This window comes from Rhagoletis pomonella, unplaced genomic scaffold (genome assembly GCF_013731165.1).
Source record: "Rhagoletis pomonella isolate Grant_MI unplaced genomic scaffold, Rhpom_1.0 Rhpom_scaffold_00003, whole genome shotgun sequence".
Taxonomy (NCBI): Eukaryota; Metazoa; Arthropoda; class Insecta; order Diptera; family Tephritidae; genus Rhagoletis; species Rhagoletis pomonella.
Genome location: NW_023458557.1, coordinates 92901763 through 92916221, shown reverse-complemented (window position 1 = coordinate 92916221; position 14459 = coordinate 92901763). Strand labels below are relative to the sequence as shown.

The following is a 14459-nucleotide window of genomic DNA, read 5'->3' as shown; positions in this document are numbered from 1 at the left end:
AAATATATTTTTTTTTGTATATATGTACATATGCATACATTTATATGGCGGCATAAAATATACAAATTGACTTAGATCATAAGAAACCTATTAGCTAAGTTGCGGTGCTGAAGGTTAGTTATCCTTTAAGGATCTTAAAATATACGTATGTATATAGTACATAAAATATATTATGTATTCATATAGGCCTTTATCGTAATTCACTTCAAATCAGCCAGCAGGCCTGGATCAATTAAATTCAAATTCGCATAAACATATTGAAAATCAAATTGCGGCATTTCGCGCTCTTGTTCCTTAATCGACCGCAAGCCAATGTGTGGACGCAAGAAGCTGTCGGCTAAGGGAAACCAACGTAATTGTATATCGGGCTCACGATTTTCTTTGATGGCCTCCAGCATACGTTTCCTATGCTGCATATAAGTAATGCGAAAGATTTTTATCTTTTTTGCTACATATTCAGCGTCCAAGCCATAGCCCATAGCGGCGGCAATATCTTCAATAGCAGCAGTACGCATTTCACGCGAACGATAATCTGAATCATTAAGATCCCAAAGGCAGCGGTGTGCACCATAGAGACGTAAGAATTTCACAGAATGTTTGAGCGACCATTTGCCTTCGAGCAGATTGTCTTCGAGTCCATTCCAGATGAGTTTCATGGGTGGTTTGCTGAAATGTTGATGCTCAGTAAAGGGGCAGCCACTCATACTATTGCTGTCTTCGTTTATAGGTGGTGGTGAGCAAATTGGGGACACAGCTGGTGAGGCTGACGCGCTTAAAGGAAAACCAATAGTTGGTTTAAAAGATGATGTGTCAAAGCTTGAGCCATCTATTGGCTCAGATGCATTGTGAGCAGGCTGACTACTGTCGGCATGGCTTTCAATCGCATTTACCGACTCCAGCTTGGGGGTATCTAGATACTCCTGTACCATGGGCCACCAAACAAAATCCGGTTTATATGCGCTATCCTCTTTAATTTTCGCTATCTCCAGTCGGTAGGTGCTCAGGAAGATTTGTAAGCGTTTCAGCAAGCGATGCTTAGGCAGCTGCATTGTACGTGAAATCTCTTCCAAAGCTTTTACCTGCATAAAAGACTGCTGCTCAATCTCAGTTTCATCGCCTAGCGTCAACTGCCAAAGCAGTGGATAAGAACGTAACAGAAAAACAAACTGTAAGGACTCGTGAGTAGTCCATTTACGTTGTTCAATTAAAGCATTTTCTCCTGCAATTGTAAAGCTCCCTCCAGTTTTAGCTGGCAGATAAGATGCGTTCCCTGGGTAGCTTTTATTTGTCTCACTTGCATGCTCCTGAACAGAAAGGGAGTATTAACTAAGAAACATTTTTTTTTATGTAAACTATTGAATGTGATTTTGAGCTTAGATTCTTTGGCATTATATGAAGGTGGGCAACGTGATTTTGTATTCGTTAGTGGGCCGATAAAGAATTTGCATTGTTAAATGTTGACAAATTTAATAAACGTTAAATGGTTGTCAATGAATATATTTTAAATAGAGTAAAGTAAGTACCTCCTCAGGCTCCATTTTGATGTCAACATCTAAATATTGCGCAAGAGCGTCGTTTTCTGATGGTATCAACGTTTCAGAATCGACAGTTATTACTATAGCTTCTTCCAAATCCGAGTCGCTATTATCGTCCTATTCCGAAAAAATTCAGCTTATGCTAAATATAAAAGACAAATTTAAAAAACCAAATACCTCTGTCTTCTTATTTTTCTCTGTCCTGGGAACTTTCCTCAAGAACGAATCCGCTATAGCAAACCACTTCAACTTAGTTTTAGCGCCTATCCCTCTTCGTATACGCTGCTTAATGCGGCGTTTTTCGTAGCGATAAGTGGCACGGAGAACATTGATCTTTTGCAAAACTTGCGCAAATGTAACACCATCACCCATGGCTGCTGTGATATCAATCAGTGCCGCTTTACGCAGTTTGCGATTACGATTATCCGGATGGCATGTGTCCCAGAGGCAGCGATGAGCGCCGTAGAGGCGTAACAGGCATGTAAGTTGTTTAACACTCCATTTCTCATTGTCGAGCTCGCAGCTAATGTCCTGCAAGCTGCAGTCATTGTAGACCTGCATATCAGATATACATTTATAGGTATAAGTTTAATAACGTGGATGCTATTACAATTGGTATTCTTCAAATCACATTCCTTTAAATTACCTGTTTTGAATCAGCTGCCGTAATTTGTTGGCTTTCACACTCATCACGCGGAGTCCATGTTTTAGAAGTGCCATGGAACGAATAGGAAGACATATTGGGTGTTACTGCGGCGTGTATCCAGGTGTATTTTAATTCAGGTACATATATGGAGCGCAGTATTAATTTTTTTCGATTTTTAGATAACCCTGCTTGTATTTACTCACTTTTATTTGCATATTCAAAGCCATTTTTCCCGTATTCTACATGTTTTGTTTATTTATTAATTTTCGCACGGCGGGTCAATTTGAAAACAACCAATCAGGATTGCCAGTATCACATCTCAAAATTTAAAAATTTTCCTACTATACGGCTTCGTACGTTTTAGTGGGTTTTTTGTTAAACTTACGATTGGGTTATAACAACAACGCAAATTAAATAAATCGGTAGTATATATGTATTTAAAAGTGATTTAAGAAATTACAAATTGAGCTTATTCTCTCGTACGAGCATATAAGCTGATGTCACATAAAACTTTTGCTTCGCTTTACGTGACAGATTCGCTTTGACAGATAAGATGAATTGTATGAAAATGCACAAAGCATGCCACATAAATCGTTGAAGCGGCAGCGCGAAGCGAAAAGATGGTCAACTCCCATCTTTTTGCGCGCTTTGACAATCAGCCGGTTTAATATTTATTTTGTTTCGTCCAAATTCGGGTTTTCATGCAGAAACATAAAACTTAATTACATTTTCTGATAATTTTAAATCAAAATAATTAAAATCCACAGCAACTTTGATGAGTAAAAAAGCGGTACAACATTGTTTTCTTGGCGTTCATTGTGGCATACCTTTTGCGTCTGGCGCTTTGCTGGCAAAGTTAAAAATGTCACGCAAAGCTACAAAGTTTTATCTGGCATCAGCTATACTTTGTTATGCGTTTACCAGTGGCCGAAAATTATCCCTGAAGGTTTAACCTGCGATCGCAACACTGTCAACTATCAAAGAATAAGGTGAAGCAGATTGGACAAAAAACAATCTGTCAAAGTTGCTGCTGTTTTCGACTTTTGTGCATTGGAAGATTTTTTCACTTGCAATAAAAAAGTGCTACCTAAAAAAACAAAGAAAATGTTGAAAAGTTAAAACCAGTACGAAACAACTAAACTTTCATCGATTGTGGTTTCGTGGTAATGCAGAGTTTGAAAACGTTTAATACGCATCCAGGGCCACAAAAAAAAAGCAAATCGCAGACAGACTTGGAAACAAACAAAAGTTACAAAAAACGCGTTTGTAATAAATATTTCGTTTCATACATAGATTACAAAGGGAATTGGTTTACCATTGAAGGACAGTCTTCAACTGAATTACCAACGCTACGCAACGCACTAATAGGGCAGCTGAAATCAACAACGAATCAGTGGCGATGGAAAATTTGCAAGGGCGTAGCAGTGGCAATGGTACTTTTTTCAAAAAGAATTCTGACATAGAAAAACTAAGTGGTAGTCGGTGTGGCAATGCAGCGCATGTAGGTACTAATGTTGGAGCAGTCACGGGTTTTGTTTCAGCACAGGATGACTGTAATTGTCTAGGAAGTGGTGGGGATGCCATTAGTAGTGTCGGCGGCAGCGGTAGCAGCTGGCTAACTTGTGGACAACAACATATACAAAATAACAATAATAACAATAATGCTCTAGAATCAAACGCGCAAGCCAAGTGCAACGTCGGCATAACAACAACGGCGTCGACGGGGACTGCTGGCGCTGCAACGGTAGCTTTGGCAAATACAACAACAGATGCGTCATTTACCGGCATCGAAAAACGAAGTGAAGGTGTTGGCGGTGGTAGCTGTGGAGGCGAAGTTGACATTAGCGAAAGAAAAACAGCTGGGATTACTGGCGCGAGCTTTGTTACAGCGGATAGTAGTTGCGCTGGTATGGCAGGCGCCAATGGCGATTCAAATAAGAAGGTTTGAAATTCTTTGCATTCTTGGGAAAGAACTTGTTTTTCTAATATTCATTTGTTTCACTTGTTTTATAGCCAAACGGTGCTGCCGCTATAGACATTGCAACGCCCACATCTTCGCACGTTGCATTAGCAGCGATGTCTGTTGCTGCTGCTGTTTCGACACCCAGCGATTACAATGCATGTACATTTGATGTGTTTGCAGCAGCCGCAGCTGGTACTGGAGTGGTATCGCGTAGCGCTTCGCTCAACAACTCCACGGAGAATCTCAGCTACAACAGTGATAACTACTTCGCTGACGACCTATTGCTATTGGAGGGTGACGATGACGTCGATGATGTAGATGTGGACGCGGAGGAGATTTCGCTCAACTCAGATGATTGTGTTTATGCGTATCGTGGTGACGGTGCGGACTTTGATCTCGCTTTAGATGCCATTGCCGGACGGGGGCACGGCACTGGCAACCCTTGCATGGCTGATGACGAAACAGACTTTCTTGAGATGGACTTCGAGCCTGACCCATTGTCAGAGGTCGAGTATGGTTCGGTTGAAGCTCCGCCTGGTCATACAGATGCATTCCTAATGCACCGCGATGCTTGCCATTTGAGTGGTCGACAGTCAGCAACATTAGGTAAATTTAACAAAAATACGACTGCGGCGCAACGGTTGTTATTCAGTTCGCCGATCGATGACAGCTTACCACCACCGGCCACTAAAACACTTCAATCTCAGCTAATGCTTAGCAAAAATTTTGCTCGAATTACCATGCATTTGGATCAAATTAAAGGAGGGAGTGGCGAATGTGATTCTTATGAGCGCACACATAGTGATCGCGCATCGGCGTTGGGTATGGCCGATGATGCAGTTGACGCGGCCACGAAAGCTGCTCAAATCAACGCGGCCCATTCGCTACCGAATACGCTACTCTCGAATTTTGGGCGAGATTTGCTACACTCAAAAGATGAAAGCAAGGCAATTCCTTCGAAAGTAACAGGTGCATAATTATTTGCCATGTAATGTATATTTTAATAAACGTTATTGTTAATTCTTAAAGGCGCCAAACCGAAACGCTTCTCCACATTTTCAACATCTTCATCGACATCTTCCAAAAATTCTTCAAAATCTCGGAACTCGCTGCGCTCCACCTATGCCCTAGCAACGCTCTGCAATAGCGCCAGCTTCGATGAGCGCAGCGCTAGTTGCACTGAGTTTCGCTGCGCAGCGCCCAAGATTGCGGCAAGTACAGAGGAATGCATGCGCGCCGAAACTGGCCTAGTCACCAACACAGCCACCACAACAACAAACGAATGCGATGATTCGAGTGTGAATGATGACACCTGCCTGGACTGCTTGGAAAAAGAATTTTTGGCGAACACAATTGGCAAAGCCATAGATTCAAATGAGTGTACACGTTGCCACAAGCGTAGTAGCAGCAGCATAGCGCTCTTTAAACGCGCAGCACAAACATCAACTGGAGCAACGCGCTGCCGCAGCGGTTCACCATTGATCTTCAGAGATACACGTGATGAATGCATTTTTGAGACAGCAGTCGGTAATTATTTGCAACCAAGGAATGTAGACTGGGCAACTACGGCTTTTAGAGATATACGCATGTTAAAGAACGATAGATGGCTAGGTGATAGTGTTAGTTGTGATGATAGTGGACTGAGTGCCAGTGAGACAAAACTCAAAGCGCGCGTACGTACTCGAATGCGTGCACGGACATGCGATGATGAGGTGTTGCAATTCAAAACAGAAGAGGAGGGCATGAACCAAAGACGGACCACGACGGGTGGGAGTAGCGAGCATCCTCAAAATAACTTTCAGCTTCTAAAGAACTTATTATTGACTGAAAAGGAAACTGTCACAGTTCCCACTTTAAATTTAAGCGAGGAGTTGCTGGTGCAGGCACTGGTGAGTATGAAGATTAGGAGTTCTTTGCAACGTAAAGCTATTCAAATTGCTTTCTTTAACCCTCAGGACAAACTTCATGTATCTTATAATTTGGAACTAATTAAATCTCAGCTGTATTATGCTTCTAATGCTGCCACTGCAACAACAAACACAACAACGACAATGCCTTCAATGTTGGGCATGCACAGAAACTTTAAAGAATTTAGGGATTTGAAGCATTTACTCATACATGAATCGAAGAAACACTGCAATCATCACAAGCTGAAACGCTTAATAGAATTGGCTACGCGACAGCAAGTGGAAGTGCAATTTCAACAGGTAAATATGACAAATGGCAGGTGCTAATGACAACAATAGTCGCTGTACCAGCAAATGAGCACATTAATAGGTTTAGAAGTGACCATACTAGAGCAACAACAACGAGCAACAGGGCCGCTACAACAACAAAACGCGAAAGGGCAACTGCTTGAAGAAGAGCCCTCGCCAAGGCACGTCAGGAGGCACCTCTACTAGCTGATGGGCGAAGTCCAGAGGTTCATTAAACAACCTCTGAACCCAACTGCATAAAGATAGGCCCTGAACAGCATTCACAGGGAGTCGTTATCGAGTTATATAGACTTTCAATCTGCGAATGCCGTTTTGAGCACACAACCACCTGACGTGGACGGGACAGAACTTTGTCTATCTCGGGAGACTCGCACCACAATAACCCAACTTCGCTCTGGCTATTGCAACGGGCTAAACTCATACCTGAGCAGAATAAACGAGGATGTGCCCAACTTCTAAGATACTTCGCCGACCTAAACGGGGTTAGATCGCCGAAACAACAGCCCTTGGTCGGGTGAAACCCGAGTCATTCCGGTACGTAGAACCGGCTGTCGTCGGCCTTGTCCCTATGGGCAAACCCCGCAGAAGCTGCACGCTTCCTAGGGTTGCCGTTAGTGGAACTTGACGACAACGACTGAGATACCAACCGATCTGGGCGGGGTTGTTGTAGCCGCTACAACAACAACAACAACAGGATGTGCCCAACCAGTACCCGGCATGCGGAGTGTTGCCACATGACTCACGGCACCTCTTCGCATGCCCCTAAACCCCACCCAGCTAACGCATCTGTCCCTATGGACAGATCCCGTTAATGTTGCGAACTTCCTGGCCCTCCCCTCAGCTGAAACAGTCGACAACGTTAATAGATGAGCAGACTCGAGCGGGGTTTAGTACCCGCTACAACAACAACAAGCAAAAGGGCAGATTTATATCTGGCCAAGGACTGTCACTCCAGCAATACACCCAAAAAACTACAACAACAACAACAAAAGGTCACTAGTTTCCGTTAATAGCTGATTGATCAACTTATTTTTACAATTAACAAATTTTTATTTAGCCACTAGTTTTAAAAATATTATTATATGTATACTTTTCAAGGATCACCAGGAAACTTCAACTACTTTGGTGCCAGTTAAAGTCGCTGATATATTGCAACAATGGGTGCGCACGAAAAATCTCAGCGTACTCAGGCATTTAGATAAACGCTTTGTAGAAGCAAATTTATTAGGTACGTAGTTGTAGACTATTTCACAGTAAAATTAATTAAAATTCAAACCTTTTTTTGGTGCAGGAAAAATCGCCAACATCATACGCCAGGCGCAGCAGCGTTGCACACCGCGACGACCACTGCCCGAAAGCCTATTAATACCACAGTATTATCCTGCTGGTGTTTTAAAGCTTACAAAAAAATCTTAAATTTTATGCTACGCATTAGAGCTGCGATTTATATGGCTGTTTTACACATACATACATATGTTCCATTGAAGCATGGAAACTTAAAACGAATATATTAATAATTATGAATGCAAAAGTAGGCAACAATAATCATACATAATCATACGCATAAACACACACATTTTGATGTTGTTATTCATAAACGAATGCAATATTTATACGCAAAATACAAAACCAATACCATGTAATCTTAATATCAAATTGAAATAGCAGCGAAAAACAAACGGAAGTAAACGTAATTATGCATTGCATACTATTGATTATTAAAAATATAACATACTCAACAACTGAGGTGTATCTAATCAGGTGATGATATTAACATAAGACTTTAATCTCCGGCAAAATCTAAAAAGCAACCGAATCATAGTTTGAAGCATAATATTAGGGGGTATCAACGGTAGTTTATTGTGAAGTTTAAATAACGGAAACTCGACTAATAAGTTCGTCGGCAAATGAAATATCATCTTCTGATTAGACGCTCTCCAACTAATCTACCAGGAAAAACCATTTAAACGCATCAACCGAGAAACGTTCGTATGTAAATATAGAAAATATGGTAACACATTTGATTTGACGCTTGTTTTGCTGAGGAATGTTTATGCAAACGTACGCAAAGACAGTTGCATCTAATATTAATTTATTGCTATACCTTATATACATGCGTGCATATATCATATACTATTATACATTGATATATTTATATACTCAACGTGTATACATATGTATGTATGTTTAGCAAAGCAACAAAATATATAAAAACATACACTATAGTGCATATAACATTAATTAGTCGTTAGCATTTAGGATGTTGTATTTAATAGCACACTCATTCACCTGCATACATGCATACATATGTATATATATGTAACTAAATTTATTATAGTATGTATAACATACGCTTATGTAAATGGAAAGCAACGACTTCTTTCCACACCAAATCTCTGCAGTGCACCATTCAACATAATGACATAGTTCGCATGAATGTATGTATGTATGTATGTTTGTTAAATAATAACAAGAAAATGAAACAATTTCAAATACATAATATGTATGTATGAGTAGTGCTACATAATTAGTGCGTTTAACGTTTAAAATCAGAAGCAAAAAAAAACAACAACAAACAAATTGAAGAAGTATTTAATTTAATTGCCTTTTTTTATTTCCTTTTTTAAGTACTTTGAATTTTATATTTATTTTCTCGTTGGCGCAAAGGCATGAAAACTTATAAACAATAAAGCAGTTAAAAGTTATATACTTAAAAAGCGCATAGCAAAGCAAAGCAAAAGCAAATAAATTACTAAATACACAATCACATACATTCCTTCTAAAGTTTTTAATAAATTCATGCTTGAAATCGTAGATGGAAAAGTTCATTCAACGAGTAATTTATAAGCGAATGAGGTGACAGAAATTTGTTTGATGGATTTCCCCACTCAGCTAACGCCCCTGTCCCTATGAACAGCGCCTGTGGAAGTAGCACACTTCTAAAGTTCAGGGGGTCGTCGTGAAAACCGAAAGTCTCCAAAGTCATTGGCATTGACGGAATTTGCATGCTGATGCTAAAAAATTTGAGTCCCACCGGAATGGCATATCTCACCAAGGTTCCCAATTGGTCAATGGCCCATCCCATAATTCTTGACGTATGGAAATTGGGGAGAGTGGTCCCGTTGCTTAAACCGATAACGCTAATCCCGCACTTTACGTCCTAAAGACTCAAATAACTCGTGGCCTTACCTATAATTGCCCGTGTGAGAGAACAGTCCTAGTGGCTTTGGACCTGTCAAAGGCGTTTGGCAGTGTCTGTCATTGGAAGCTTCTAGGAAAGATCGAAGATTATCTCCCACAGGGGTTCAAACGGTGGCCGGCAAGTTACACGAATGATTGGCAGTGGTCAATAACCTTTCAGTGGCAAATATCAAAACCTAGAAGAATTATGTAAGGGATTCCAAAGGTGGTGTCCTTTCCGCCCTACTGTTTGACTTCTGTATATCGAAGCTTCCTCTACCACCGTAGGGAGTTTCCTGGATCGCATTGCTGCCGATTGTTCGATATTTTTTGTTCGTCAATGGAATTGATGACCTCTGCTCGAAACTAAACGGCTACCTAACTCTCTCAACGACAAAATCAACGGAGACCCTCTTAACCTCCTGGACGAAGGACGTTGAAGGCATGCGCGCAGTGAAGAACCTGAAAGGGGCTACCTTTGACAGCCTGCTTTCCTTCCCCATGCACACAGCTGAAATTTTCAATATCGCAGACAAAGGGTCTCGACTGCCACGAGAGTCCCACGCTACTCTGGTACAATTATGGTAAGGAAATTGCACCCGCCTCAACAGCTACTTGTCCAGTCTCTCCCCAGATATCCCCAATGAGTGTCCGCCATGTGGAGGCTTCCCCATTAAACCAAACAACTCTTCACATCTCAGCTCAATCCAACTCAGCCAACATCCCTCTCCCTCTGGTCCGACCCCATCGAAATAGCTGTTTTCTTGGTCCTGCCGATAGATAAGCTTGACGACAACGATGTGTGGGCGAACCGGCCCAGGTGGGGTGAGTACTGCCGCTACAACAGCAGCAACCACAATCACAGAAATTGCTCTGCCGACAGAACGCCACCTACATAGTGAGGCCCAAATGCTCCCAGTAAGGGGGAACAAAATCATTCGCAGCAAGCAGTTCTTAGTAGACAAAGACACTTGCTCGAGCAGAAACCTTCACCTAGGCAATTCAGAAGGCATATCTACCTGATGGGCGAGGTCCTAAGTACAACCAGCATTACACACGGCACTCTTTAGTCTGGCAAACAATGGCATTCAAAGGGAGGCTATAACCACCTACGCAAACTCCCATGAATGTAGTCAACGGGGTCAGATCACCACTTGTGGACGAAACTGAGCTTCAACTGCAGGCTAAACTACTTGTCCAGACCAGGCCCCGACGTTGTCAATGTGGGTCCGTTATGTGAAGGGTCCCCCCTACGACACCAACCACATCTTCACATGCCCACTCAACTAACACCCCTCTCCCTCTGGTCCGACTCCGTAAAATTAAGAGATTCAAAACAAGCGAATCACTAACGTGCGTCTGCAGTGATAATGACCATATACTCGTATAGGTTGAGCGACTGCTGCTGTGCTGATATTCTTTGGTCAAAACCGCGGTTTGGAAGTAGTGCGACGAACCTTAAACCGACCTATGGATAAGTCAAACAACCAGTTAGGGGGCAAAGTGCTGCTAAAACAACAAACACAATAGAAGAGAAACTCGCAATTTGTTGAGAAAGCAACTCTATGTTTTGCTGCAGGATGTCGTATAATGTCTTCCAAGCAACATCTTTAACACGACAACGAAGCTGCAGCCGCTGCAAGAGTTCATTAACCACAGCCCTAAACAAGTTAAGCTGTGACGCAGTCAGAAAAAGCCGCAGTACCAGGGAAAACGACATTATGCTCGTAGGCTGGCCCTACTGTCGAAATAGAGACAGACCTAACGTTGAACACAGCGAAAACTAGTCAGAAATATTTAGGGGACTCAACGAGCCGCGTCCTGACCTTTGGATCCACTCTATACAACTTTCATAGCTACCTATTGCGGTTCAACTCAGATATGACACATGCGAGCAGGGCTCCCACGACGACCCACAGCTTTGCACAAGTTTCTCCAACCCGAAGACTATGACCCCAAAACCGCTCTATTTATCACCTATAGACGTCATCAATTTACTTGATCACAGCCTCACCTCGTCGCAAGGCGAAGATGGCATAGGCACGTTTTACCTCCCGCTCGGATGTTGTCATCAGGGACCAACCGCCACCCACCAGACGAATTGCCTCGATAAACTGGTGTAACTTCGCCGGTCTAAATATTGTGGCAGGCTCCAGGATCAGCCCAAATTAAATAAACATAGCATCAAACAAATCCATCTTACGACGCTCTCAATGGACCCCCTTGTTATATTTAGAGAAAAGGTACATATCGACACCTGTGTAGCAGATCGACCTATCTCGGCAGCCAGTTCGAAAACATCCTATCTCAGAAAACTTTTCAAGGACGCCCCGTTTTAGAATTCGATTCAAAAAACGCCCTGTCTCGACTGCCGATTCAAAAACACCCAATCTCAACATATTTTCAGTTGGGATAGGGCGTTTTTGAAAAGTTTTTTGAGATAGGACGTTTTCGAACTGGCCGCTGATATACATAGGTCCATCTTCCACTCACGGTTCGATATATTGAATTAGAAACTTAACGATTTCAGAAATGTGTTATTTTACTTTGGATCAATTTAAAACCCGAGAAACATTTAAAAATTAAATTTTCCAGTCTATCGATTTTTTTTTTACTTAAAACGACAATCAATCGCAAATTTTTACTCACCCTACTGCACATTGCCCAAGACCAAATCCTCATTGTGAATGCCGCCTCTCGTAAAACAATCAAATTTTACCCGTCAATTTTTTTTTTTTTTTGAAAATTTGATTACCAGCAAGGAAATAATGTAAATTTCAAAAACGTACATTTCTTTGTTTTTCTACTGCGAATACACAGGCGATGGAACCAAGTCGCACGCGAGTTTGCATTTGCTATTTGATATCGACATTGCTAATAGGTTTCTTCATCTATATACTGGTCTCGAGCAATTTGGAGAACAGACGCAAACTCGGCCGACTGCGCGAGGATGTAGATGAGATTGCGGTGAGTGTGTAATGTGTAAAGAAATCAACCGCCATCAACTGCTCCCTCTCTCTATTATTCCATTCTTTGAACTTCATCTACTTGCCGCCCCATAAGCACGTTGTGCTGCATGCTGCGCCGGGACAAGGTGAAACAAAACATCTGAGTGAAATTATTGACGGTATTCTGAAGAAGCGACTGGCCGGTATTTGGGATGATTTGTATGCGATGAAAAAGCAGTTACGACTCACTGAGTGTGCGGGTGTACGGCTGTCAGCGCCACAGACCATGGCCGAGGGTGGTGGTGGTGGTGGTGGTGGTGGTGGCGGCAGCGTCGGCGATGGTGCGTTAGTGGAGCGATCAATGCGAGCGCACGTCAATTACGCAGCGGAAGAGTTGGGTGCGAAGGTGTATGATGTGAAGGCGGAGCCGCTTGATAGCGGCAATGTGGTGAGATCAGTGCTAGGGCTGCAATACAGCGCAAATCCGCCAATAAATATGCTAAAGCCAGGAATGGAGCCGGGTAATTGCTTCGCCTTCAAGCGGGCACAGGCGGTGGTGACCATCAAACTGGCACAGGCGGTAAGTGAGAAAAATTAGAATTTCTATTTGAATAAGATTATTAAATGGACTATTATATTTCTTGTGCGCAGATATACGTGGAGAGTTTCGAGTTGGAGCATCTATGTAAAGGCAATGCGCCCAACAATGATACTAGCAGTGCGCCAAAGGACTTTGAGGTTTATGTAAGTGATTTGCAAAAAAAAAAAAATAATTAAAACAACTAGAAAAAATAATAAAATTTCTGCAAAAAAAAATTTGCAATTTTAAACTTATATTAGCAATCGCTGCAGCCTAGAAGAATGCAACAAAAAGTGAAAATTATGCTCATTAACCTATCTTATTTTACTTTCACAGGGCATCATGGCCACTTCCTGGCAGGAATTCAAAATGGGCGATTTTACGTATGCAAATCAGCAACCACCAGCGCAAAATTTCGCTGTGCAGTGCGAAAATAAATATCTTTACGTGCGCTTCAAGTTCAAGTCCAATCATGGGCATGCAGAATATACCTGCGTTTATCGGTTAGATTTATAAAAAAAAAAAGAGATTTAAAATTCGTATAAAGTATTTTTTCTTCATTGGTTTCCGCTTTTTTTTTTTTTTTTGACAGTGTTGCAGTCTACGGTCGCAGTGAGAAGTAGTAAGGAGGCAGATTTCTTATTTTGGACAATGAATGCTAAGCGATCCAGAAATGCGTATTATATGCAGCATTATTTTGTATACAATGTGTATTATGTACATAACCCCGTATAGTATTTATTATGTGGATTTTTTTTTTTTTTTTTGTTATCTCTGAGGTATAGTATTTGTTAAATTTCTTTATTTTACCACAGTCACACTTATGTTGTTTATATTTTTATACATATACGACAATTTGCATACAATTTTTTTTACATAAGTGCCATGTAAATTATAGATATATACATATTTGTTAATATTCTCGTAATTTATTCTTTTAAAATATATTCATTGATGGTTTTAATTTAATAATGGTTTATGGAGACTTTTCTTCAATCGAAAGTTTTTTCCAGTTAACTTGTTCCATTCCATCCAATTCAGAATACTCCCGGGGAGTTTGTTCTTTGTGAATTTTATTTCTCCCGAGAAGGAAATCCTCCAATAATTAACTCCCAGGGCGTCGTATTTTCCCCGAAAATTTGGGTGGAGGAATTTGGAATTTCGAAAAAGCTGTTTGACACTTTTTAGACAGCTCAACTCCGCCATTTAATATAAAAAAAAAAATATCCTCGAGGAATTTTTGTTCATGATAGGAGGAAAGGGAAAAGCGAGCAAACTCCTAGGGAGTGTCTGTTCAGAATCGGCATCAATATTTTAACTGTTACCCCACATGTCCACTTTGCTTATATGTATGTACATATGTAAGTATTAAATATCAACCACAATGTGTT

The 14459-nt window shown here is 41.3% G+C and overlaps 3 protein-coding genes across 3 annotated transcripts; 2 read left to right on the top strand and 1 right to left on the bottom strand.

Annotated features, from left to right (window-relative positions):
- Positions 1-28: 28 nt before the first annotated feature.
- On the bottom strand, positions 29-2665 carry LOC118735813. The gene is made up of 5 exons (XM_036465783.1): positions 2385-2665; positions 2182-2285; positions 1713-2090; positions 1524-1652; positions 29-1304 (listed from the first exon to the last, which is right to left on the bottom strand). The coding sequence occupies exons 2-5, from the start codon at positions 2272-2274 to the stop codon at positions 201-203; spliced, it is 1704 nt and encodes a 567-aa protein (XP_036321676.1). The 5' UTR covers positions 2275-2285; positions 2385-2665; the 3' UTR covers positions 29-200.
- A 462-nt stretch (positions 2666-3127) lies between these two features.
- Positions 3128-8102, top strand: LOC118735809. The gene is made up of 6 exons (XM_036465776.1): positions 3128-4123; positions 4195-5113; positions 5174-6033; positions 6100-6351; positions 7459-7588; positions 7652-8102. Exons 1-6 carry the CDS (start codon positions 3581-3583, stop codon positions 7774-7776), a joined length of 2829 nt encoding a protein of 942 aa, XP_036321669.1. The 5' UTR covers positions 3128-3580; the 3' UTR covers positions 7777-8102.
- A 1118-nt stretch (positions 8103-9220) lies between these two features.
- LOC118735810 (SUN domain-containing protein 3) lies at positions 9221-13869 on the top strand. Its single transcript, XM_036465777.1, has 5 exons — positions 9221-12507; positions 12604-13068; positions 13140-13232; positions 13405-13571; positions 13661-13869. Exons 1-5 carry the CDS (start codon positions 12364-12366, stop codon positions 13689-13691), a joined length of 900 nt encoding a protein of 299 aa, XP_036321670.1. The 5' UTR covers positions 9221-12363; the 3' UTR covers positions 13692-13869.
- Positions 13870-14459: the final 590 nt, after the last annotated feature.